The sequence below is a fragment of the Notothenia coriiceps genome, unplaced genomic scaffold, assembly GCF_000735185.1.
Source record: "Notothenia coriiceps isolate Sejong01 unplaced genomic scaffold, NC01 NC01_scaffold00019796, whole genome shotgun sequence".
Lineage (NCBI taxonomy): Eukaryota > Metazoa > Chordata > Actinopteri > Perciformes > Nototheniidae > Notothenia > Notothenia coriiceps.
The window spans coordinates 7,911-34,955 of NW_011352497.1; the positions used below are offsets into that span (position 1 = coordinate 7,911).

The window sequence follows — 27,045 nt, forward strand, 5'->3', positions numbered from 1 at the left end:
TGTATGTATTTTATATATAAAGCTACTAGTGTTGTGGTTAATTCTTGAAGCTCTGTCCTACACTCTGTGTCTAAACAAAGAGCATGACTTATAACTGCGTTACTTAATACCTGGATTGCAAACAAAAACACATAACAGGATTATTTCGCATGATGCTCAGATACTGGGGCAAAACTAGACCAACAATAAATAGGTTGCACTCAACAGAAAAGAATGGCTCCCTAATCTCCCCCTCTCTGTTAAAAACATAACCTGTTGCACAACCTGCACTACGGTTTTAATTACCCCCATAGGCCTGGTGACAAACACACACCCGCACACACACACAATATTATAATGAAATGCTTCCCATTCAAAATCGAGTAAATAAACATCAGTAGCAAAATAAAGAATCAAAGTAATATCTGTATTTCTTCTCTGATATTGTTCTTATATCATGCATTATGTCACTGGCATTTTTCATCCGTCGTGTGTGTGTGATGTGTGCAATCTTTTCTTGTGTGTGTATTGTGTTCAGATCAGATACTTTTCCTTTGGGGTAAGGAACCCTCAAATAACTACAGGTGTGTATTTCAGGGGTACAGATTGTATGTTTGGTAGTGTAAATACTTTCTTGAAACAGATTCCTTTAGTTTTTCACATTTTATGCAAAAAATAATGAAAATTAACTCTATGAATTAATTGATCCCCATGGAAATTAATGGATGTTTAAAGAGCTGGAAAACTGGTAAAGGGGTATTTAAAATGAATAAAACATCTTAATTATAACTTATACAAGAACATTTTAAAGATATCAATATGAGTGTGTGTGTGTGTGTGTGTGTGTGTGTGTGTGTGTGTGTGTGTGTGTGTGTGTGTGTGTGTGTGTGTGTGTTGTCAGTCTGCAGGGCCTGCCTGATAAGCCTTATCTTCTCCGGGGTTCTCCACATGAGGAGGCTGCCTCTCTGTGTTGTTGTTCCTCGGAGTTTCTGTCCAAGGTGCTGAAATCCGCTGCTCCGGGGACGGGTCACGTGACTGCGCTTCCTCCCTCTCTGAGCACAGGATGCTGTGTGAGCTCGCGCTCGCTTGTGTTGCGCGTGTGTGTAGTCTATGCACGGGGACACCTCAGTCCTCAAGCTATTTCTAAGAAGGCGTCGGGGCTGTAGTAGCCTACACTCGCAGCGTGGACTGAGTGCAGTTGAATGCGTAACTTTGACTCTCCGTGCATCCTTCTATTCTTCTTTTTCTTCTTTTTCAGCTTATTTCTTCCCAGTTCGCAGGCATTACAGTGGCAACTGTGGATGGACAAGCAGGAGTGGGCTGCTGCCCACCAAGTCTGACTGTGTTTTGGAGGTGTTGAGAAGGGAAAAGAACATGTAGAGTCCGCAGGCTTGTCCGCAGATCTTCTCGGATTCACAGCCAACATGCAGAAAGGGATGAGACTCAATGACGGCCACATCACCTATCTGGCTCTTTTGGCTAAGAAAGATGGGACGAGGCGAGGTTGCCTGAGTAAGAAAAGCTCAGACAACACAAAATGGCATTCTAAGTGGTTCGCTTTGTTGCAGAACATGTTGTTTTATTTCGAGAACGACTCCAGCTCACGCCCCTCCGGACTGTACCTGTTGGAGGGATGTGTGTGTGACAGGGCACCGTCACCCAAACCATCTCTCTCCGCGAAGGAATGCTTAGAGAAGCAGGTAAGATATCGATCACACGGAGAGCTCCCATACGTCTGCCTGACTGAAACTGTCTCCTGAGCGGACGCACTTATTAATGCAGCTTGTTTTCTCTCTCCTGGTGGGGAAAACGTGCTTTGATCAACTCGGTGAAAGCGTTGACAAGCGGAAGTGTTCTGTGTACGCAGCGAAAACCGCAAACGACACAGTTTCTGTTTTTATCCCAACATCTATTTATCACGCAAACAATGTCCCAGAGATGTTCACTTGACGTTCAGACTTACGTAATGGCGTCATCCACAATGATTGATTGTCTCGATTCAGCACTAAAATAGCCTGCCTCAAAGCTAACTCAAAAACAAATATGCAATGCTCTAAAGTTAAATTTGATTCTCAGTAAAACTTTGCAAACACGAAAACTAGTTAACCTTCTATATTTATTTTTCTCGTTGTCATCACAACGATGTGTTGCAGTCATGGTTGCAGTACGTTTATTTTATATAACATTATTTGTTGTTGATATGCTAAGAGTTCAGGGATTGCTCATATGCAGGGAGTAAACTTAAAAACACTATCCAAACTTTGCAGGTTGCCATCTTGCGGAGGAGAGCTGCCCCTTCCCTGTCGTTTTGACGTATTGATTTAATTCCTTGTCTTGATATTAATAGCATCCTACCTTGGCAACTGCGTCTCCCCGGTTCATAGCGGCTTGGTTCATTTGATAGCTCTCTCATTATCATGGGTTTGTTAACGACAGCCATGAATGAAACCCAAACGATGTCCCAGGCATGCTTTTGTTTTTCTGTACATCATCCCCCCCATTCGTTATGGCTCCTCTGGCATTTGGATTAACATGTGTGAGGGCTACACCATTTCCACTGTTTTGTTTTTTTAATGTCAGTTTAATAGGGTCATAAATAATCTCAGGAATAGCATGGTTGCCTCCAGCGAAACAGTTTTGAGGATTTAGAAAGGCTGCAGCTGGAAGGAATAAACCTTGTGGCATAAAAGCATTTACGAGCCAGAGAAGTGGTCAAGCTGCTGTGAGCCAGGACTGCAGTCACCAATCTGCTCTGCTTCACCTGCAGCACGGCCAATACAGGATGAAAGTCAAAGCAGTGGCTCATTTCATCTCTTCAGTCAGCAGAGTCTTCATATATGAGGCTAACAGGTTGTTGTTGTTGTTGTTGTTGTTGTTGTTGTTGTTGTTTTCCGACAATGCCATTGAGATGTAAGTTTGACTGATATTTTCCTTTTGAGAGCATATGAAAATGTCCAGTAAAAAACCTTTACCCTTCACTAGGTGCACAACAAAACTAATATCTCAAATCAAATACAACCAACTTCAACTTTGCCCACTAGCAAGCCTCATGCTTGTGTCACGACATTAGAGTGTTTTGTCTTTCTTTAAATATAACTCTGAACATTTGATGACTGCAACAAAAGACTCTTGCCATACTGGTGCTGGACACATTGTGGGTAATGTTCAGGAAATGAACCCTTTAACCATGGATTCAAAAAGACAAACAAACTCATATGGATGCCCACATTGTTCTGCTCTTATTTTCCAAGATGATTGTTGTTACAAAATCCATTACATTTCCAGAGCAAAGTTAATTTGCAGCTTGATAACGAAGAACTAAGAATCTGTACTTCAGGGGAACATTTGAATGACCTGAATCTTACAAAACAATCCTCATTTATACCTGGATTCACTCAAAACTCCATACAAATATATTGCATGTCTTATCTGTGTTACCTATTATGCAGATTCAATATGCACCATGTGTTGGAAGTTCGTATTTATTATAAATAGCTGAAATATGTACGTAGCTATACGAATCAGAGTTAGATGACATTTGCCTTGGATGCTCTCCTGTCATACTTTACAAATCCTCTGTAAAACCTGTTGAATAATTAAACATTTAATTGAAAATGTATACTCTAGGTTGCCATGTAAGTATTCCAATCTGCAGTTATAGTATTTATATGTTACGGTATAAATGACAATTAAAGCATGGACACGTGTTTTAGTAATTATAAGTGACTATTGTACGGTGGCTCCTACATGTTCTGTATGCGGCTGCTTCCATCAGCTACCTGGCGTCCACGGTGCTGAGCGCTGCTGTCACGTCACGTTCTTCAGACACTTGCCCTCTGCCCTTTGTTGGCAAAGCTGTCAGGATTAGTATCAGTGTCACCAAGAGGGCGTCAAACAGATGTGCCAGCAGAATTCAGACAAGTAAATGCATGTTTATTTGACCCTAGATGATTTATTTTTTTATTTAGTGTCAAATTTAGATTCTTAGGGTGAAAGTCGTCAGAAGGTAGATTAAAAAACCACTGGGTGTTTGTCAATTTCCAAAGAAGCAATATTTAAAATCATGTGAACTTAGATTTCCAGTATTTGTTTTCACCAATATATGTTTATTCTATAGTTTTAGTTTTCTGCCTTACATGCAGACAATAACTATAGCAGATCAGAAAGAGCTCTTATTTCACGAATCAGTTGTTCAAGTAGACACTGAGTTAAGACTCTCACAGCGTGAACTAATAAACTTTGTTCACCGTCAAGCTTATTTTTCTTACAGTCCGAACAAGAGCTCTATTCCTAGGACATGGACGGAGTGACATCTATGATGACAGCTGTTCATGCAGGCTGCTCCAGTGAATTTATTTCAACAGTGAATTAAATGAATTTGAAAGCCATGAATTAGCATAACACAGTCTTCTGTTCAGCACGTGTCCCTTTACATAATATGTGTCAGGAATAAATTCTCTCAGTTTTGTGTTATTTGCGTGGGGGTGTAAATTGTTGTGCACGTGTATAAAACATTTGGATGCTTATTTGCACAAATACATGCTTTTTGTTAACCCTGCTAGCATGTCTTGCGGGACTATGTGCGTGGCTCGGAGTCTGCGTGGGTCTCACAGTGTCCTCCTGCATACGCCGATGCTGATCTATAAAAGGTTAAATGAGGACAGCGAGAGTAATCAATCGTCCAGGTGTCTGAGGGCATACAGATTTCCTTTTCACTTTCCCCTCTCTTGAAAAACAAAGAATGACACTTGAGTCGATGAGCAGACTGCAGAGGTCATCCGAGGCAATGCTACTGTACATTCCTGACATTAAAGCCGTTACATGTGCAGATTACAACAGATTTCTTGGGAGCACGTCAGTGTGTGTGTGTGTGAGTGTGTGTGTCAAAGGCTGCAGGAGGAATGGCCAAGCGAGAGCTGGATCTTATCTGTCTGTGTGTGTGTGTGTGTGTGTGTGTGTGTGTGTGTGTGTGTGTGTGTGTGTGTGTGTGTGTGTGTGTGTGTGTGTGTGTGTGTGTGTGTGTGTGTGTGTGTGTGTGTGTGTGTGTGTGTGTGTGTGTGTGTGTGTGTGTGTGTGTGTGTGTGTGTGTGTGTGTGTGACAGGGAGAGGGACAATGCAGCGAATAGATGCCAAGCCAACTGCCACCTTGCAGAGCTACGGCGCTTTTTATAGCCCTCACTCCTCAAGAAGGCAAAAGATCTTTCTCTCGCTCGCTCTCCGTCTGTCTCTCTCCGTTCTCATTGTATTCTTTGGAGTGTTCCACTTTTTAAATGTTCTTATTCCCCATTTAGACGGCGAGCTACGTTTAAGCCCACAGTTACTATGGCAACCCCTATTTGCATCTGAAAAAGTGCTTTTGAAGGGGCCAACGAAATGTCCAACAACATGCCTCGGCATTGTGTCTCACTTAGCAAGTACAGCAAATATGGGCATTAGTGGAAATGTGATATGGTGACGGGTAAAGAAGGGGGGGGGGGGCAAAGTGGGAATGCTTGATATCTTTTTGTCCTAGTTTTATTGCTTTCACTTAATTAAACCATTTTTACCAAAATCAAAAGAAAAAATGGCTCTGATGCAACAGAAATCTACCATTGTGAACATTTAAAAACTGGATCAAAACGTATTTTAGAGATACAATTGCAAATGTTATTGAAGACAGACATCATCATAAACATTTAGTTAAAACATTTGCTAATTTTGTCTCACTTTCAGATGAAATTCAATACTTTCTGTTCATAGATTTGGCTACGTTATCTCACTTACCAAGCAGGTGAAAAAAAGGTTTGACACTCAGAGGAAGCGAGAAACTGGAAGCGCATTTCTGTTGCTCATAAGGAAATACTGGAACATTACTCCCCTTCACAAATGATTTGCTCTTGGCATTTGGGAGGGATACAAAAATCCAATATATTGGATTTGTGGGGATCTATTTACAATGCATCAGTGTTACATGACTTGATGCGTTTCTACCACGAATAGTCTGTTTTCAGTATTATTGCAATGACCACCACTTTGTTGATTTGAGGATTTGATCTGATAAGCCTATTAGAAAACATTTGCCATAATTGCCATAGCTGAACCTTTGAGGATGTAGGGTCACCGGAGATAATTGGCGAGGGAGTAAATACAGGTGAGAGGTGTTTGTGTCACTAAAACGCAGCTTAATCACTGGCACAAAGCAAAACAAAACGTGGCGTCAGACGAGAGGCTTCCTCCAATTCAGAGGTGAGTTGCCAGGTTACAGGCAGGATGCACATAGGCTTTATAATGAATCTTTCAAGACTTTTCCCTAAGGATCTCTCTCTCCCACTCATTCACACACATGGGCATGCATGTGTATAGACATACTACTTTAAATTCAACAACATGTAGATTTAAGAAAAGCCGGTCAGTGATGAATCATGCAAGGTTTTCCCTCAGATGGGTTTCCTGCAGACCAACGTTGTACATGTATCACGGAAACCCTTTGCTGTAATATATTCTGATTGTCTTATTACATGTTGAACAAATATTTGACTCTTTCTTTCATTTCCATTTCCAGTACTACTTTACCGTCACGTTCAATCATGACAACCAGAAGTCTTTGGAGCTGCGCTCGGAGGACGTCAAGGACTGTGATGAGTGGGTGGCAGCCATCACACAGGCCAGGTACCTCACACACACACATGACCTCTCACCTACATACACACACTCAGCTGTGGATGTTCTGCAAGATAAAGATTTTGGTGGGAATGTTTGTGTGTGTGTGTGTGTGTGTGTGTGTGTGTGTGTGTGTGTGTGTGTGTGTGTGTGTGTGTGTGTGTGTGTGTGTGTGTGTGTGTGTGTGTGTGTGTGTACACAATGTCATCATTTGCAACTACAGACTACAAAAAAGAGATGACTAAATTAGATTTTTATTGGAAAATTAGATCAATATTATCAATTGTAATCTTTAAAGAATTGATTGTGTGACTGTACCTAAATGCTAACACCAGTATGCTAGCAGGATGATGTTTAGGTATAATGTTTACCAATATTAATGTTAACACTTGTCCTTTTTGTTTGACTTCTTGTCTCATTACACAACCTTGAAAACATGATAATCTGTATAATTGCATGTGCAGACCCCAAGTTAGCATGTCACTGGTCTGCTGCTCAGATACTAAATCAACAAAGAAACCAAAAATACGCTAACATTCACTTAGAGGTAAAAAACTAACAGTACAGCAATGGTATTTGATCATTTAGTCAGAATTAAGAAAGATAGCAGTGACTCACCAAAGTCAAACGATTCATCCACTTGGACCAAATAGTGTTTTTTTGTGATACTTTTCACATATTTGTCAGCGATACACTACATTAACTTTCTTCTATACTGTACAATTTTGAGTGAAATGCCCCTTTAAGATACTGACACAAAAGAGGGCCATGCAAGCCAAGTGAATCACTCTAAATGTCAGCAGTGTGCATTTGTGTGGCGAAAGGTCAATTGATTGGACTTATTGAAGATTACATTGATTAACGTTCAGCCAAGGCAGCAGCACTGACTGTACAGGAGTTCGTTAGCCTGCATGTGCACACAACAGGGCAATGCAGATCTTGTATATCGTTTTATTGCTTTAATAAAGGTTTTTGATTTCTAGATGCCTTTAGTTAATGTTTTGAATTTATTATTTAGGCAACCAAGACTTTATTTTAGCACATTTCCGCTTTAACAAGCTGTTTTGTGATCAAATTAAACTAAAACCCTTTGTTGGACTGGTTAATGCTCTGAATTATAGCTCATGCAGCAGCAGGATTTACACATGGTTTGCTAAGCCTGTAAGTATTTGAAGAAAAGGTTGCATAAGTGCCTGCGCTCGGTGGAGACGTGAGGTCTGTGGTTCAAACATATGCTGATCAGAGGTCTGCTTTTGCTTTGATAAATCTATGGAGAGCCTGCAAACATGCGTTAATGAGGTCCTTACAATGTCTGTGTGCGTGTCTGTATAGTTACAGGAACCTGGCTACAGAGCATGAGACCCTCATGCAGAAGTATCTCCATCTACTCCAAATAGTGGAGACGGAGAAAACGGTTGCCAAGCAACTTCGACAACAGATAGAGGATGGGGAAATCGAGATAGAGCGTCTAAAATCTGAGGTAACTTGCCTTGTAATTTCATGCTAGTAATACATGTGTGTTGTGTGTTACTGTGGAAGAAGGAGATATAAAACATGGAGGTGAAAGCAGTCAGGAACAGTATAAATACAGAAAGGAGAATGGACAAAGGTCACAACCCAGATTTTAACAATATTGTTGTGTGTTCATGACGAACGCAGCATTTTCCAGAGCCCCTGGGATGTTTTGTTATAGCCTCTGCATACTGTTGAGTGTTTTGTATCCTAATTATTCAGTCTAAACTAGATCAAATGCATCTCCCTTTAATGTGCTAATGGCTAGCTCCAGTTGAATTGAATGTTTTCAATATGCATGAATCAACTTCTATTGTACCTGATACTGCAGCCTCCACTACAACATAATAATCAACCCTCTCACTTTTCATGGCAAAACATGTAGTAATGGATTTTGTTTTTTTGTGTTTAATTGTAGTCCTTTATTGAAAGCTGTTTCATCTGGTCTATTCATACACTCTAATGGGAGTAAATAAAACAGGGATGAATATAATGTTTTTTAAAAAACATTTTGGTGCAGTTTGTTAGTATTTGAATTCTTTGAAACCAGCTAATGGAAAGCAACAAAGTTTTACAGAAACATGAAAAATGGACACTGAATAAAAACATAAAGAATCGTAAGAATGCCAATAAAACACAGAGTGCATTGAGTGAATATTACATGAGCGAGATCACGAGTAGGATTATAGCTGCAGTGTAAAGTCCTCTCATCTTTGCAATATCAATGCGATGTTTGATTTGTGTTGGATTTTAGATTGCTGGACTGCTCAAGGATAATGAAAAGATCCAGTCTAATCCAGAGGTACCTCCCAGTGAAGATGACTTGGAGATCAAGAAGATCAAAAAGGTGAGATCTCGCTGCTTTGTGCTGTGCCGTTTTCAAGGAGAAGCAAATGAATCAATCTTTTGCCACGAAGAAGGCCAGGAGGAAGGAAGAGAGGGGGATTGTAATCTGTGCAGGGATATACTTATGGTTTCTGAAACAGGTTTTTAAACACTACATCATATCAGGGTACCTGCAGGATTTATTTTTAACCTGCATTTATTCAGGGAAGCTCACTCCTCTGGCGTTCACAGCAGGGAGCTCCTCATCCACTACACCACAGCCTTATTCTGTCCTCAGCTCGAGTGAAGCAGCTTCCTGCTCCTTAATAAAGCTGGAGAGTTTGGAAAGGTTTGGAAAGATTTGGAGAGCCAGGTACTTTAAACCTGCAAAAGCTTAGGTGTTAATAATTACATTAGTTTTCCTCTTTTCTCTATTGCATGTTTTGGTTGTTGCCGGCCAACACATTTTACATTTGTAATGCTTTCAACAACAATTATTGCAGGTAGCTGTATTCAAACTCACAGTTACTAATATACCAAGTAGCTGTTTGAACCTCTGCCAACTAAAGAAGATAATGTTCTAAGGAAAATTGGTAGACAGAGCTTAAATAAGAGTAAATAGTGGACTTACTCAAGTCAACAGAACTCCATGCTAATGTCTGCAGGATGTATTACAAATGTGTAACATACACGTGTTTGCCCGCATGTTCTCCATAGCCACTGTATAAGGTAATACCATGTGTTGTGGTTCGTTTGTTGAGTTGTAAGTTACGAAAAAAAGTAAACGAATACTGGTTTTAGTTCTAACAATATGGATTTCTGGCTGCTAAATCTGCATCCACATGATACGCGATGTTCTCAGGTTGCAGGTTGGGCGCAGGGCATTACGGTGAACAGCCAGCTGTAATCTGATTGGTTGAGCGTCGAAAGCTCAGCGGTAACGAGGTCAAAGTTGAAATCATTTGAACTTTTAGCGCAGAGCTCGGCGATAAATTGGAGCGGTGCCCGACGCGTCGCGGGAGCACACCGGCAGCGCTTTGCCGCTTTGCCGCTTGTCATTTGAATGCAGCTTTAGATTGACGCGACAAACCACAGTTAGCTTTACATTTTTAGCTTGTCTTCATCATGGTGACATACCATGATAGACATCAGCTGCAAAAAAAGGATCTGCGTCGGACTTTATGTGTATTCCTCCTCACCAGATGTGTTCATGTACTCCAGGAATGTTGCAGTGAAGAGGGATAGTGACACAGCTCATTGCTATTCAACAATGCTTCAACATGATCATTTTTATAAATAGGCTAGTAAAAATTGAAATACTAAATTAGAATATGTGACTTGAAATACATAGCTCGTTTTGAATTAAATAATGTTTTACATTCACATGGTAACATCAGAAGACTATCATGGTGAAAATGATGTATCTTCAAATCTTTCCCAAAGTTGTAACTGAGAAAACTCTTCAAAAACCCACTGGATTGTGACATACAAACAACAGTAACTTAGCTTTTGCTAACTTGTTTTCATCACAGGTCCAGAGTTTCCTGCGAGGTTGGATTTGCCGCAGGAAGTGGAAAACCATCATCCAGGACTACATCCGTTCGCCTCACGCTGAGAGCATGAGGAAAAGGAACCAGGTGGTGTTTAGCATGCTGGAAGCAGAAGCCGAATACGTCCAGCAACTCCACATCCTGGTCAACAACTTCCTGCGGCCGCTCCGCATGGCCGCCAGCTCCAAGAAGCCGCCCATCACCCACGACGATGTCAGCAGCATCTTCCTTAACAGGTGGCTGGTGGGGGGGGGACTGGTTGAGAATGTGTTGTGATCAGGCGCTGGAAAGCTGCCAAAAGTTGTGAAACAAGAGAGAAAAAACAGCTGCTGACGACTGTTTATTATGTGTTTTATTAGTGAGACCATCATGTTCCTCCATCAGATCTTCTACCAGGGTCTGAAGGCACGGATAGCCAGCTGGCCCACTCTGGTGCTGGGTAAGAGACACAGAGACAACCACTTACTGTATAACAGATGCAGTCGAACATTATGCTTCTTTTTTGTCTGGATTCCTTTAGAGCAGTACACATGACGCAGTTCTCTTTTAGATATTTAACCTTTTTTCATCAATCCAGTATAATGGAGCATGGCTGGTAGCACTTCAAGTATTCACACATTTCTTAAGAGACCATTTCCTCGTTTCTCACAGGATTCACACAACATAAGTCAGAATTGTTTTATACCTATGAACAACATGTGTTTCATTGTTCAAAATACAATTTAATTATAGCTCAGATTAGTACCTAAACACGTCAACAATTAGAGCTACTGACTCTTTTCATGGAGAATGATCTGATATTTTATGCATTCAAGAAGTGTTCTGTTTCTCTTTGCAGCTGATCTTTTCGACATCTTGCTGCCCATGCTGAACATCTACCAGGAGTTTGTGAGGAACCACCAGTACAGCCTGCAGATCCTGGCCCACTGCAAACAGAACCGAGATTTTGACAAGCTGCTGAAGCAGTACGAGGCCAAGCCCGACTGTGAGGAGAGGACGCTGGAGACCTTCCTCACTTACCCCATGTTTCAGGTAGGAGTTCAGAGCAAGGCTGTGGATATCTGCAGGATTATTCCACACACAGTTTCATAAAGTATGCTGTGGCACGTGTTTAGTGCATTAGTCCTTACTCCCTTTTGAAAAGAAAGTGCTCGTACAACACTGTGAGTTTACCCAAGTTCCCGTCGAGATTCTTGATAGTGTTGTTGAGTAATCTTATGCTACAACCCACATTTTTCACATTTCTCAATTCCGTCGAAAATTGCACTGGAGCTCCATGTTTTGTCAACGTCAGTGTTTTTGGATATTTCACTTTGGAGTTAGATCTTTATAACAGAGCCTCATTTGGCCTATTTGTTTAATTTTTTTGCTTTGTTGTATACTTATGCTGCTGCTTTTAAGCTCTCAGTCTAAATCATACATGCTCGTTGACAGTTTTTATCATTCTGGTTTGGTCTAAAGAACGACGATTTCTGGAAGATTGCATTTAAGTATAACAAGCACAAATACGCAATAATAATACAAACACACCTTTCCTGACAAACGCCTGACCTCCATGCCCGGTGTCAGCCTCCCAGGCCTCCATTAGGCAATCAGTGTATTATTTGTGTGAAAGTTAATAATTATACCTTTTTTTAAATTTGACCATTGTGAGACGCCATCATGGAAAACGTATCCGTGTTTCTTGATCAAGTAATGAGATGACGAGCAAAGCGTTGTAGCCCTTTTGCACAACAGGGGCTTCATGGCCAACTAATTACCTGTTGAAACCCTTCAGGTGCTTGGGACTGCTTTTTTTAAAGTTTGAAAAAAATCACATGACCTTTCAAAGTTTGAAACATAACATTTTAAAGATATACTCTCTTTCACTCTTTCTCAGATCCCTCGTTACATCCTGACGCTGCACGAGCTACTGGCTCACACCCCCCATGAGCACGTGGAGAGAAACAGTCTGGACTACGCTAAGTCTAAACTGGAGGAACTCTCCAGGTAGATCTACTGACCGTCTGATAACCAAGGAACTCAAAAATACATTAGGATTGAATGGATACAGGAATTACAATCACATTTGTACAGTGATTTTAGGGAAGGATACTCCATTTTCAATACCAAACACACAACTTAAAATGTGAAAAACCTGTTTAATTCTGTTCCTTCAGAATCATGCATGACGAGGTGAGCGAGACGGAGAACATCAGGAAGAACCTGGCTATTGAGCGGATGATTGTAGAGGGCTGTGAAGTGCTCCTGGACACCAGTCAGACATTTGTTAGACAAGGTAAGTAAGACAAAATATGAACAGTGATTTCTTTTTTTTTTTTCTTTCCTGAACTTTATGTCCTGCAAATGCATCAAAGACAAATGATGTATAAAAATAGCTGAGGCTGTCTCATAGTATTTCCGTATTAGGGTTTTGAAGGTTAGACTCTGATAATAAGATCAAGGTTCAAATCAAATTTCATATGTTTTCCTGTGTGATACTGACACTCCACAGGTTCCCTGATCCAGGTGCCGATGAGCGAGAAAGGGAAGATCACGAGAGGCCGTCTGGGCTCTCTGTCTCTGAAGAAAGAAGGAGAGAGACAATGTTTCCTCTTCTCCAAACATCTCATCATCTGTACCCGCGGCTCCGGGGGGAAACTTCACATCACTAAGGTAGGGTCAGATCTAAATCAGCAGGTTCTTACTGATTCTTAAAAATCTAAAACCAATAAACCTTTTCTTAAATGATCCTTTAAAACACATCAAACCTCTCTGAACTTTTAAGAGTCTTCTGTCTATCAGCTGGTAACAGACTGCATGTGACCTTTGAACCCTGTCTCAGAATGGAGTTTCCTCTCTCATAGACTGCACACTGATGGAGGAGCCGGAGGGGACGGATGATGAAAGTAAGTTACCATGAAAACTAAACTTTTGTATATACGTTTAAATGTAATGTAGTAGTTTAAGCATCAACATATGCAGTTTTGTCTTGGCGAGCGTTAGAAAATACAGAAAATGTAACTGCACTATGTAGGCGAAGTATTTCCCTAATGTTACCATGACTCAGATAATATCTTTCTGAGTTATTAGTTTCCTTGAACCCCTTGGATTCAAAGACTGACAATCCTCCCTAATAATCCTGTTAACATGACTCTTCAAAGAGAACTGTAAACTATTTTGTATACAAATATATTGTTCTTTGACTCACAGGCAGCACAAGTTGAACCAAACCAATCACAAAGTTCATTGGTGACCAGTTGAATCGATGTTAGGTGCATGCGATTTCAGGAAACCTCGATAAATCTTTGGGAATAAAAGCAATGTGCTTTCATGCTCCTCTTTCTAAATAAGGGGCTGCAGAAGGAAAACACATTTCTGATGCTGCATTTGGATGAATTTAGGGATACGTATCTCAATAATAAAAACAATCCACATTATTCATGATTCTTACACTTAATTTATGCACTTTTTTTAAATTATTGACCATAAAACTGATCTGGGAATTAGTAGAAAATGTGGGGTTTTTTTTATTACAAAAATCGCTCCCTAGCGCAACATTTTGAGTTTTTTTCTTAACTTCCAGGGTCTTTCAGACATTTAATGGTAAAGGACACATACACATATCATTTAAAATATAATTGTTGCCCTTCCTTTACACTTTGCCCAAAATATATATATTTGTTATCATATTTTGTCATTTCTGTTTTCCCCTCTTTCTTCTTACATGGCATATTTTCACAAATTTTAATTTTTACCTGTCAAAGTGAAATAACGTTTTTGTAATGTGTGCCTTGCAGCCAAAGTGGAGCGGAGTGGTATGGACACAGAGAACCTGGACTTCAAAGTGATGGTGGAGCCCAAAGACGTCCAGCCTTACACCGTCATCCTGGTGGCTTCATCCCGACAGGAGAAGTCAGCGTGGACGAGCGACATCTGCCAGGTACTCCTCCTCCTCCTCCTCCTCCTCCTCCTCCTCCTCCTCCTCCTCCTCACCTGTGGGATTTAGGACTGAATATGTTCCAAACAAACACACAGCATAATAGCAAAGTGCTTGTTTGACTTAAGTATCATGAGACAAGGAAAACTCTATAAGACTGTAGACTGCAAACATCTGACACAACCTCTTTATAGAGATTTCAGGACAGAGTGTAATTATAAGTAAGATTAGAATAAACAACTTTTTAAAGACTTGGTGGAAACCTGTATTGTCCAGAGCTTTGTGAACTCGCTAACAATGTTTCTTTTTTCTCTGTCTGTCTTGCTGCCTCGCAGTGCATTGACAACATCCGCTGCAACGGTCTGATGATGAACGCCTTCGAGGAAAACAGTAAAGTCACCGTGCCTCAGATGATTAAGTAAGAGTCTGACACCTTGCAGAAAATGCACATACATTATACATGCACAAACCGAGAGATTGGCAGGACATAAATACATGACAAATTCATGAAAAATGCACGAACATGTGTGCCCAAACTTATGCAATTTGTACATCTATACGTGAGAACCCCCAGTGACATAACATATTCCCAATGCTTTAGCAGTAAAGAGTACAACTAAGACCCCCATCACCCCAGCCACAAACTGTTCTGTCTGCTGCCGTCTGGCAGGCGGTACTGCAGCATCCGGACTAAAACCACCAGACTCAGGGACAGTTTCATCCCACAGGCAATACGACTGTTGAACACCTGAACTGCTGAAACATCATTATTTATCTATTTACCTAATCATATTTCAATGACTTGCATATAGACTCTTATTTCACTATTTCACTTTTTTAAACTATTTTCTTCTTGTATTTACTATTTAATATTTACTTGCACTATATGTTTTCTGTTTATGTGTGTTTTGTGTTGCGCTGTTTTTTTCATTTTTTCATTTTCATCGACATAACTACACTGTAGCTATGTTCGTTTGACAAATAAAGAACCTTGAACCATGAACTACAGAGATCCTCAACTTGATATGATCCTTAACTCTTTGAATTATGCAATAGAAATGGACCACAAGTGCCTACACTGGTACTTGTTGTGATGTTGCTTCTCAACATCTAGAAACAAATACAAAATATCTCTTCACTCTATACTCTTGAGTTATGTTTATTTTTGTATTATCAGCGTTTGGCGCCAATCCTCTTGCTCGTCCGCACATTGTCACACAGTTTCAAAATGCACGTAATGTTACATAATGTAATGTAAAGTAACATAATGTAATGTACTTTAACAATGTTAAGTGTACAACCGAATGTAATGAGGCTAAAGATAAAAGCCTTAGCTCATATTTGCAAAAATAACAAGTGGTGTAAGTTTTGTGTTTTAAAAAAATATATTATTTAAACAGGATCATGCAAACAATTCCTTAAAGGAGGTCAATTTCACAGACATTTAAAACACACTATTTATGTTTACAAGAGCACAGACACACACACACACACACACACACACACACACACACACACACACACACACACACACACACACACACACACACACACACACACACACACACACACATACTGAGTCAGTTTTGAGCCAGATTAAAGTAAACATGTTCAAATAAGTATTTTCTTGTAATAGCATAGATTTGAAAATAGCCCTCAATGTTGTAAGTAGGCAATATAAGTGTTCTTTTCTAGTGGGGGAATCCAACCCAAAGCAATGTTAATGCTCTCCCCACTGACCCACATGTGACCAGAAAAGTGTACAAACTGGAGTTGGGCTGCATAAGTACTCGAAGCTAAATCCCTGTGAGTCACATTCCTAACCTCAGTTTAAATCCTAACGCAGGTCGGACACCAGCTTGTACTGCGACGATGTGGATATTCGCTTCAGCAAGATGATGAACTCCTGCAAGGTGCTGCAGATCCGCTATGCCAGCGTGGAGCGATTGTTGGAGAGGCTCACCGACCTGCGCTTCCTCTCCATCGACTTCCTGAACACCTTCCTCCACTCGTACCGCGTCTTCACCAGCGCTGACGTGGTGCTGGAGAAGCTCATCACCATCTACAAGAAGCCCATCAGCGCCATCCCCGCGCGGTGAGTGATCCCCCGAGAGGGATGACTTCAAGAGGTTTAATTAGGGATTCTATGAACACACTCCTCTGAACTAATCCATAGTTAAATTGCAGGCTAACAGAACAAGTTGAAGATGGCCCCTATGCAGTTGTAACCAAACATGTTATTGCTTGTTCTGCTTACTCATTGTGTAGTCATTTAAATTGTAGTCATTATTACACTTAGAGGACATGTCTTTAGCTCCTATTAGTATGCATGATTTGAAATGTGTGAATCTTGGGAAAGCCTTAAGCTCTAGCTCATCAAAATGCCCTCAACTTTACCTTTGACACTGCTACCAAGCAAGGTTATATATCGAATAGCAGCATTCATCAGGTATTAAAAAGTTCTGCAATCCAAACCAAGATGCGTGACTTTTTGAGCCACGCTAGTTGCTTTGTAAGTTGGTCCACCGCCTTGATCCAGAATACAAATATGTTTTTAGGTTTTTGTTAAAAGTCTGACACTGTAGACCTCTCCTCAGACAAAGTTTGGAAAACATGCCCTGTTATCCCTTTTCACATGGCTGTAACTTGGTATCTTTGACCTGTAACAGTAAACCAGCTAGCTGAGCTGCAGGGTTGAATAAATATAACTGAACCCACATGATTTGATATATAAAAGTTGCCGCAGAAGCTTATTTGTGTAGCAAATTTCCACAACTAGTAATGTGCTGATGTGAAAGATTTGAAATGAAAGACAACTTCAACCAATCACATCAATGTGTCCTTACCAGCAGAAAAGAAATACATTTATCTACATGGCCCACCTCGCAAGGTTTGCAACTGTGATTAAGCTACTTTGAGTCTCTGTTCATTACGTTTTTTAAACAAAAAACAAGTTGGCGTAAAATAAGTTGTTACATCAAACTCCTCAGAGCAATGCACTGCGTGGCCAATCCATGCAGCTTGTGACAACTGAAAAAAGTTTGAATTTTCCACATATCTTCCTCCGGAGGATGCAGCAACAGCTCTGTAATGGTGCAGTGAAAAGGTGGGACTCCCCCGGTGTCTGGGTTTGTCTTTGCTCTCACGTGGACTGTCTGTAAGCAGCCCATCATACGCTGTCCAGGTGAGAAGGGACTGGAGGAGAGGCAGCGAGAGGTCACACCAGCAGATCCACTCCTCTGTCTTCTGTCCACCATCACAGTTAATTGGGTCCTGCGTCCACCCACCTCTCCCTCACCCCCCCTTCCTCATCTCCCTCCTTCTCCTTCCTCTCTTTTACCCTTTTCCGTTCTCTCACTTTTCTTTTTCTTTCCACGAGTCTGACCATTCTTCTCTCTGCTGCGCTGTCACCATGGCAACCCTTCACTCTGCTGCAGGACCCCACCCTCTCCCTCTCTCCTCGTCTTTCTCCTGCCTCCCTCCCTCTCTCCCTTTCTCCCATCATCTGCAGCGACTCTACGGTATTAAATATTGATGGTGGTGTTTTGCACCCAGACCCTGCTCTCCTCTCCTCTTCTTCTCCCTTCTTTTTGTGTCTCCCCCTGGTTCATTTCCTCCTCTGTTTCACTTGTGTCCTCTCTTGACTCTCCACTTTTTGCTTTTTGCCTCTCCTTTCCTCTATCCTCCCAGCCTCTTTCATTCCCATCGTTCCCATTCTCAACTCCCTTCTTAAACTGTTTTGCAAATGTAGGCGAGGAGACACAACATGGCTGCAGCTAACACCACACAGGGCTGGAGGCTTCCCATTCGCCCACTCTCAGCAAGCAGCCTTCGCTCTGGTGGAATCCATATCCACTATGTTGCTCCTCTCTCGCCCCCTCCCTCGCAGTGTATCTGTTTTTTTTGCAATGCACCTCTCTTTCTTTCTCCCACTTTCACTCTCTCTCTTTCTCTCTCACCCCTTTTCTCTCTGCCTCTCTCTCCCCATGTCTCTGTGGGCCTCCCCTGGGCTGGTTGCTGTTGGCAGCACCCGTGCCTCCCACACTGTCACTTGACATGCTATTTATAGGCCTTCAGAGGGGGTGGCTCTCAGTGCAAGGAGGATGCTGTCTTAAACAATGTAGCTTAAATAAAAGAGGCAGGAGCTCCCGAAGAGCCCTGTGGTTAATGTGCTGCCTTCTCTGCTCCTGTGTACCGACACCAAATGCACCATGCACCCCCGTTATCAACCTTTATCCCCTGTGCTTTCTCCTATCCAGGTCACTGGGAATAATTACCCATAATCCCAAAAGTGATGTAGTGAAAGATACTCATGCGTCTGTATTTCCCTTCTCTTTCATTCTCTCAGTTCTTTGGAGCTTTTCTTTGCCAGCAGCCAGAGCAACAAACTCCTGTACGGCGAGCCACCCACGTCGCCGCGTGCCAGCCGCAAGTTCTCCTCCCCTCCCCCCCTCGCCATCACCAAGACGTCCTCGCCAAACCGCCGACGCAAGCTTTCGCTCAACATCCCCATCATCACGGGGGGCAAAGCCCTGGACCTGGCTGCTCTCAACTGTTCTCCCAATGGCTATGCAAGCATGCACTCCACCATGTCACCTTTCAGCAAGACCACCCTTGACATCAACAAGCTTTACGTGTCCAGCACCAAGGCCAGCAAAATCCCCGATGAGGGAGAGACCAAAGCTGAAGGCAAGGCTGAGGAGACCGTCCTCAACAAGCAAGGTCAGAATTACAGTCCATGTGTGTATTGTGGTAGCATTTCTACAAACTAATTTTCATGATAATATCTTGTAAGTCTCTTCCAGTCATACAAGAGCAACTTTACCAACTCTCCCTTTAAGGTTAACGTTAATAATATATATTCCGAATATAAAAGTGGTCTTAAGTCAAAAGTAATCACCTTTTTTAAGCAGTATCTTTGAGATTGAAAAGGCAAAAGGCAGCAGTACATATAAGTGGGCATATATTGAAATGTAATAATGCCAATGATATTAAAACTGCCATAATCATTGACTGTAAAGATATTGAAAATGCGCTCTACTTTCAGACTTCATGAGCCTGGAAGCTTTCATTTCTGTCTAATCTCCCAGAAAGCCCAACTTTTCTTCTTCTCTGCTGCCTTTTTTAAATTCTTGATTGTCAAACTACTTGTCTTTGTGCAGATCTGTCTGAGAGAGAGGAATGTAATGAGGACCCAAGTCAGAGTGAGGAAACAGAGGCGGAGATGTCTCCTCCCAAATCACCATCGACACCCAAGAATGTCAAGTCAAAAAACTCTGGTGCAGTAAGACTTTAATTTCCCACCGTTGTGTTGTGACCGTTGTTTTCTGTTTAGGGAGCTCTAAACCCAAGACTCTTTACGGACGTCTTGTGATACACTTTTGAATCCCAACCCAACAGTTAAAAAACAAATGTGTTGGCAAGAATCATAAGTAACTTGGCAAGAATAAAAGAGCTGGCAAACGACAAGCGCTTAGTGCTGTTGACAAAGAGTACTTGCCAGTGGAGTGTCTTGGCGGATGATAATATGACAAAATAAAATGAATAATAATAGATCATGTCAATAACAAGAACCATTAGTAACATGAAGCACATTTAACAGGCAGGCTTTTATTATGTTACATTCTCTACGGGCACTTGAATGAAGAATTTCAACTGCAAGATTACTTGATTTAACCAGATAATGGGCAGCAGTAAAATGAGCAGTTAAACCGAAAATCATTTAATAAAGCGCTATTTGAAATACACCAACAAGAGCTGTGGCAGAAGACACACCAATTGGCATTTATTTGCAAGTTAGGCAGGGTTTTTCCTCACTGTTTACAAAATGGCAGTGTCTTTGCCACAACACAATAAAGCAATAGTTTGACTTGTGCCAACTTTTGGTTAGCTTAGCTTAGCATAAAAGCTGGAAACGGGGTGAAACAGCTTGCATGACACTGTAAAAAGTTAATAAAATCCACCTACCGGTATATCTAAAGCTTACAGATCTACCGTTACCAATAAAACCAAAACCTTTAGTTAATAAATGAATACATTTTGCCACAGTTGGACATTGGCAAGCTAGCTGATGTCCCATGTTGCTTGTCTTTGTGCTAAGATAAGCTTACCGGCTCCTGGGGCATTTACTGTAGACATAATAAAAAATTAAACTTTAGCATTTCTTTGGGTCACAAACCTTACTATCGGCCAATGTTGACAAGGTACATTTAATATTTTGAATTTATCTCAAAGATGTCAACAAAGCAGAGGAAACTGGCAGCTGTCTCAGAATAGTAAATTCTAGGTCACGTTTTCAGTCGGTGTCATAACATACAGTAAGGGGATTTCTACCATACATTTTTAGCATCCAGCATATTCAGTGTGTGCATGTGAGAAGTGTAAAGAGCTTGAGATAAGGAGAGTAAATCATAGAGTTAAATAAAGCCTGCTGCAGTTGACTGTATAGCAAACTTTTTTTTCAGAAATGACAAGCGTAACTACAGCCAAATAAGGTCTTCTTGATAAAAACCACCCACAGCTTCGTGGCCCTCCCCGTACCGCACAGAGAGGGAGCATCCACCCCGTAGGTAGTCAGGCACAATTCATCCCCAGTGTGTTCTCTTCCCACGGTTCTCGATACAAGGGAAGCCAGTGCCTTGTGTGAGTAGGTGGAAGGAAACCTTGTACCTTAGCAACGATGTGCATGTTCTTCTATACCGCCCCCGGCTTAACGGAGGAAGGCAGGGAGGAAGGGAGGGAGTGAAGGAGGGAGGCAGACACGGTGTACACAGCACCACTGCCACGAGCTGCAGGACACTCTGTCTGTTTTAGCTCTCTGTTGCCCTCCGCTGGGCAACAACTGAGTTTGATTATACACAAATAGTATATCCAGTGCAAGGAATTGTACCACCTTTAATCACTTAACCTTTTATCCACCCTTCATTTCCATTTCAGCCTAATCCTGTCAGAGGCTTAGTAATGTAACTGAAAGGGTTTTAATATTGGTATTTTTGCAGAAAAAATTAATTGTTCCTGCAAGTATCCTTTTTACCTTTTGATGATAACACTCAAGAGTAATAATAATAATAATAATAATACATGACACTTATATAGCGCTTTTCTAAAAACTCAAAGACGCTTTGACAGAGAATAAAACACAAAACGAAGAAAAAATACATAGAGACAAACAAAAACAGAAAAGAGGGGGCGGGATGGTTAGTGGTTGAATGCAGTGTTGAACAGATGGGTAGCAAGGTCTCTTATTTTATATTCTAAAGTATCTCTGTTTTGTTTCCCTTTTTGTAGAGTTTTCCCTGTTTTCCTTCAACAATGGCATGGTGGTGTCATCTTGCCGGGAGCTGGACAATAACCGCAGTGCCCTTTCTGCCGCCTCGGCCTTCGCTATCGCCACCGCTGGTGCCAACGAGGGCACGCCAACCAAGGAGAAGTACCGTCGGATGTCGCTCGCCAGCACAGGTCAGTCATATGAGAGGATGCTACTTCTGTTGACCAATAAAAACGGTTGTTGAGGACTAATTTGATGCAGAAATAGTCCCTCGAGTCCATTATACCACCACAAAAAACGACTTGGTTATATAACAGATGAATTTAAAAACAGTTCATTTCTGAGTGGATTATTTAGCCATTACAGAAACAATTTAGCTGTGTTATAATGAATGATGACCACTAGGGGGCGTCCAAACAAATACAAAATCAAAAGTTTCCTGTTCATTTTATGCCACCATTTAAACAGGATATACATTTTCAATTGAACGGTCTTTAAATTTGGTCTTGTATTAAAAAAAAACGTTTTTTTGTAAGTCAATGTGTGTCCTCTCTTTCTGTGAATTAGCTGTAGGTGATTGTTTTACCATTAGGAAAACACAGCCTAGTTTAAAGGTGGGGTAGGTAATTTTGGAGAAACCAGCTCGAGTGCGCTAGATTTTGAAAGTACACAGCCGGAACAAATCTGCCACTTCCTTACAGAGCCCCTCCTCCAACACACACGAACGCGCACATGACCAATGAGGGCACGAGATAAGTTTGTGCACAGATGGAAGGCTGACAGGCAGGTAGGCCATCCAGTTACTTTAGCCGGCTCAGATGATTGGTCGTGCTTTTTACAGCGCTGTAAAAAGCACGACCAATCATCTGAGCCGGCTAAAGTAACTGGATGGCCTACCTGCCTGTCAGCCTTCCATCTGTGCACAAACTTATCTCGTGCCCTNTTGGGCTCATTACTACTGTCAATTTACCTTTTATATACTTTTATTTAGTTTATTCATGTTGAATTGTGTTGTATTGTAACTACAATCCCATTATTCTAAAATTCTCATTGCGAATGTAGAGTTATAATATGTTCTTTGCCAATGTCTTTGTAATTGTTGTGCATATAACTTAAATGTGATCCATAGGAGGGGTGGGGGTGTGCGATCCTCTTCATGCTGAAGTTTTGTGTGGTCGATTCTGAGAGATGCGTCATGGCTCTCCTCTGTCAAACTAAAGTAATAATAATTACAGCAAAAACTTAAATTAGAGTCCAAAGATGTCAAACATATCGGGGAATCAACAGAGATGCAAGCTGAACACTCTTAAAATGCATTCTAACTCAAATATTATAAATGTGATCAATATAACTTAGCAGACATTATTATTCTTCCTCAAAGACAATCACTAGTATTCAAAGATATACATGAAACCACTTTACTAGCATTACATTGACAAAGTTTTAATACATTTGCTGATTTTAGAAATCGATTAAACTCGAGCTGGCCACAATATGGAGTTCTGAAAGGTACTAACTAAAATAGACTATTAGCCAAATAAAAATATATTGAAATTGACATCAAATAATGTCTCCGAACACACAATCAAAACCTGAAAAAGAATAAAATACACAATGAAAAGATACAGACAAAATGAACCTCACCTTTGGTTGATAATCAATCTTGTAAGCCGTTTGCTGAAATTGCCGTATTTCTCTGATAATGTGAGATATCTGGAGACAATGAAATAAAACAATATGAGACAGATCAAATATAAAGTGCGTGTCATTGTGTGTCCTTCAGCACATTGGTGTTCCTTACCATTCTCATCTTGGAGAAGTTAACCAGGCTGTCCTCGGTGTAGTTGGGGGTTCCCTCCTCGATAAAGGCCAGGTCGGTCAGGTACATTCCCAGGTAGGGAACACAGGGAGGGTCGCAGCTGAGGACAAGGACAGGGCAGATAAAGCGATAAAGTACACAAAGGCTAAGAGGAATAAAACTGTGAGCAATTAAAAGCTTTACTTCTTCAGAGCTTCTCTCAGGTTTTTGAATCGTCCCTCTGATGACACCAACTTCTGTAACTTGTCGATCACGGTCTTCGTCTAGAAAATGAAAGAAAAACTCTTGTAACCAGGAGTCAAAAAGTATTTGAAATCTTCCTAAACGTGTATTCATGTTTTAAGAACTAAGGACAATGCTATTCGCCTCTCTGTGAGTGTAGAGGCTAAGCCAACGCTTTAAGCCTCTGAGGATCCGCTTGGTGGGTGTAATTGAATAAAGGTCAGAAACAAAGTTTCCAGTTTGAAACAGTCCATTTATTTCCATTTTACTGGTTTCCATTTGACTTGCTTCTTTCCATATTCACCACACGATATTACCGTTTACACAATACCTTTGCTTTGCTTGTAATCCCGTGTTTGTGTGCGTGTATTCTCCGTGTGTGTTCTCAGTGTGTGTGCGTTCTCCGTGTGTGTGTGTGTGTTTGTATGTGTTCTAAAACTGTATGGCCTTCCGGCAGAACCTCTCACCACCAAACATAGGTTCCTACCTTTATACCCACAGATGTTAATTGGCTCCTACAATGAGCATGTTGTCTTCAATTCATTTAGTTTCACCTGCAATATGCCCTGCTTTATTTTTGCAATTACACTAATTCAAATTATTTTCGAGACTTGGATAATTCGGTGGATACAATTCAAAGTGTGCATACTAAATATTAAACCAAAGCAGGGGTATTTTAGTGTAGTTTATCTTAGCTCAGCTATGCTCAGTTAAGCTAAGTTCACTGCCCCCTATTGATCCTCTAATTAAACACTAAGCAAAATAAGCAAAAATATATCCCGAATTGGCAAACTATTATTATTGTTTCATTTTTCAGGTTCAACATTTATGGTATTACACCATTCACATTATTTTCAAGAGTTGGATAATTGGATGGATACAAATGTAAGTGTGCATACTAAATAGGAAACCGAAGCCAGGGGTAGGTTAGCTTAGCTTATTTTAGCTGAGTTTAGCGGTATTGATCCTTTAATTTAACACTAGGCAAAATAGCAAATAGGCAAAAATGTTATGCCGAATTGACAAACTATTATTATAGGCCCAGCTGAACTTTAGTGATAAAACGAGCAAACCTGAAAATAGTTCACCCAGTTTAGCTCACTACAGGAAGTTATTTTAAGAAATGTTTTATACCTGCTTGGAGACTTTGAGCCAGGTCTTCTTGAGGCGGAAGACGGAGCTGCGGTTCAGGGAGGATGTGATCTCCAGCATGGCGTTGTAGTTGTGGAGGCAGCGACAGATGTCTGCCACTGCGACCCATTTCTCGATCACCGACACTCTCAGGTTGACATCGTCCCACTGCAGGATCTCTGTCGCGATCTTGTTGCTGATCTGACAAAATAAGAGAAGTACATAGTGATAAAAATGTCTCTCTGTCTGTCTAGAATACACATTATAGAAATGTTTAAAAACACATACATCATTGAAATGCTTGGTAGTTTTCATAATGTAGGGAGTTCTCTCGTTCTTGTCGTTCTTCATCCAGCCTTGACCAAAGAACTCCCTGAAGAAATAAAAATATTTTTAAATAATCAACAAATAAAAACATACCAACATTCACTGTGTGTGTTTCCCACCTCCCAATCAGCCTTTTTCCTTTTTAGCGTATAGTGCTTGTGTTCATGGCTTTGCATGCTTGCGTGTGTGTACTCACTCGTATGGGATGACCTTGAAGACCAGGTGGTCCAGCAGTGTGAGTTGCTCAGCTATCTCCAGGGCCGAGTGGCTCTCAAAAGGCTCAGTTTTACAGTCCTCCTGTGCCTGAGACACAGACACAAACACACAAAGGGAAGATGAGTGTCACAGCTAAAGCTCAAAGCATCTCTACAGGACGCTAGTAATTTAAAAAGTAAAAAGTTGTTTTTATACCAGAACATTTTTTTCTCTCTCTCACCATCTGTGTGATCTCTTCCAGTGTGACCAGGTTATCTCCTGGATCCTCCTGAGTGAGAGTCCTACATACAAAAAGAGAAACGGCCATTATTGATAGTTGCCATTGACTTCTTGTGTATGTCCCATCAGGACTCAGATAGGGCCTGACCTATAATCTACTGTCTTCATTTCATGGTATCAGAAATATGCAGAAAACCAAAATGTGTCATTTATAATTGGATGTGCGGTCACAGATAACACCAGAAAACTCACCTGATGATGTTGGCAGCTGCCTTTCTTTCCTGTGTGAGGAGCTCTGGGTCGTGGATCACCTCCTCCAGGAAGCTGATTACCCGCGTCTTCAGCTCCGTGTTCAGCTCAAAGTCCTGAGAACCACCAAAGACACAAAGATTATTAAAGAACAGTGTGAGAAGAAGTACTCATATCTTTAACTCAAGTAAAAATAGCAATAGAAATGCGTTGTTACAATTAAAAGTCCTGTTTAGAAGAGCTTAGTTGTGTAAAACAGATCAACATCACATACTTAACTTAACTGGTGATGCAATGATGTTAGCATTTCTAAATTTGCAGAAGGTAAAGGTAGGCCTAAACTTAGCCTTTGATTAACTGCTGGGTAGAATAATTAATAATATGTCGTAGTATTTCATAACTTATTTTGTATTGATAATATGAATCTGCAAAGTAACTATAGGATTAAATTGAAATATTGAAGTAAAGTTACCCAAAATAAAAAATAATTACAGTACCTAAATGTATTTAGTGTTACTAGTATTCAAGAGTAGTTTTTCCTTCTACAAAGTCCTATAGATGGCTACAAAGAAAAACTCAAATGAAAGATGGAAAGGTGAACTGCACCTGCGAGTGTTTTGAGACCCAGTGACGCAGAACGTTCAGCACTCTGTTAGTGGCCGCTCTCCTGATAACAAACTCTTTGTCTCCATTCCTCTGGTCTGTAGGAAAACCTGGAAGCAGAAAGTTAAATTGTTCATATACTAAATTCCCACTACACAGAATAATCAGCTGTGTGATATACTCCAATTAATTTTGCCTTTAAGGTTTTAAGGTTATTTTTCTTCCAGATACAGAAAATCCAGTTTATTTGAATATTGTAACTGGTCAAAGATTATTCGAACATAAAGGATGCATCTATATAAATGCAATAGACAGAGTCATACTTGTATTCCTTTCATTTCCCCAGACTTAATTCATGTAAAGCAGGGTTCTTCAATGGTACAGTACTATACTGTGATACTGGTCCATTATGAAAACTTGACATTAAACTGACATACAGGACTTTTAAACGTGGGGTAGGTAAGTTTGAGAAACCGGCTCGAGATACACTTTTTGCTATATTCCATGGAATGCTCTTAACATCCTGATAGCAATGAATATCTGAAGTGCTTTGACTGAAAACCATAAA

General features: G+C 40.8%; 2 protein-coding genes across 2 annotated transcripts in view; one reads left to right on the forward strand and one right to left on the reverse strand.

Annotated features, from left to right (window-relative positions):
• Positions 1-926: 926 nt before the first annotated feature.
• Positions 927-22,876, forward strand: LOC104952287 (ras-specific guanine nucleotide-releasing factor 1-like). The gene is made up of 18 exons (XM_010779083.1): positions 927-1,679; positions 6,521-6,627; positions 7,951-8,098; positions 8,885-8,977; positions 10,488-10,741; positions 10,865-10,944; positions 11,344-11,537; positions 12,385-12,494; positions 12,665-12,783; positions 13,000-13,160; positions 13,330-13,393; positions 14,285-14,427; positions 14,760-14,842; positions 16,271-16,519; positions 18,773-19,146; positions 19,587-19,703; positions 21,712-21,882; positions 22,821-22,876. Exons 1-18 carry the CDS (start codon positions 1,404-1,406, stop codon positions 22,874-22,876), a joined length of 2,799 nt encoding a protein of 932 aa, XP_010777385.1. The 5' UTR covers positions 927-1,403.
• Positions 22,877-22,884: 8 nt separating this feature from the next.
• LOC104952288 (ras-specific guanine nucleotide-releasing factor 1-like) overlaps positions 22,885-27,045 on the reverse strand; it is a 4,738-nt gene continuing 577 nt past the window's right edge. Inside the window, exons 2-11 of the mRNA XM_010779084.1 lie at positions 26,481-26,587; positions 25,878-25,990; positions 25,627-25,687; positions 25,387-25,493; positions 25,152-25,236; positions 24,867-25,064; positions 23,694-23,773; positions 23,493-23,610; positions 23,336-23,404; positions 22,885-22,905 (exon numbers count right to left, since the gene is read on the reverse strand). Coding sequence (XP_010777386.1) covers positions 22,885-22,905; positions 23,336-23,404; positions 23,493-23,610; positions 23,694-23,773; positions 24,867-25,064; positions 25,152-25,236; positions 25,387-25,493; positions 25,627-25,687; positions 25,878-25,990; positions 26,481-26,587 — 959 coding nt within the window. The remainder of the gene's footprint in view (positions 22,906-23,335; positions 23,405-23,492; positions 23,611-23,693; positions 23,774-24,866; positions 25,065-25,151; positions 25,237-25,386; positions 25,494-25,626; positions 25,688-25,877; positions 25,991-26,480; positions 26,588-27,045) is intronic.

What these genes read in the sequence shown, in the direction of transcription:
- LOC104952287 (XM_010779083.1), top strand. Translation starts at nt 1,404, where the DNA reads ATGCAGAAAGGGATGAGACTCAATGACGGCCACATCACCTATCTGGCT. An exon ending in AGGAATGCTTAGAGAAGCAG is followed by an intron (nt 1,680 to 6,520) that starts GTAAGATATCGA and finishes TTCCATTTCCAG; the next exon opens with TACTACTTTACCGTCACGTT. An exon ending in GATGTCGCTCGCCAGCACAG is followed by an intron (nt 21,883 to 22,820) that starts GTCAGTCATATG and finishes TGTGATCCATAG; the next exon opens with GAGGGGTGGGGGTGTGCGAT.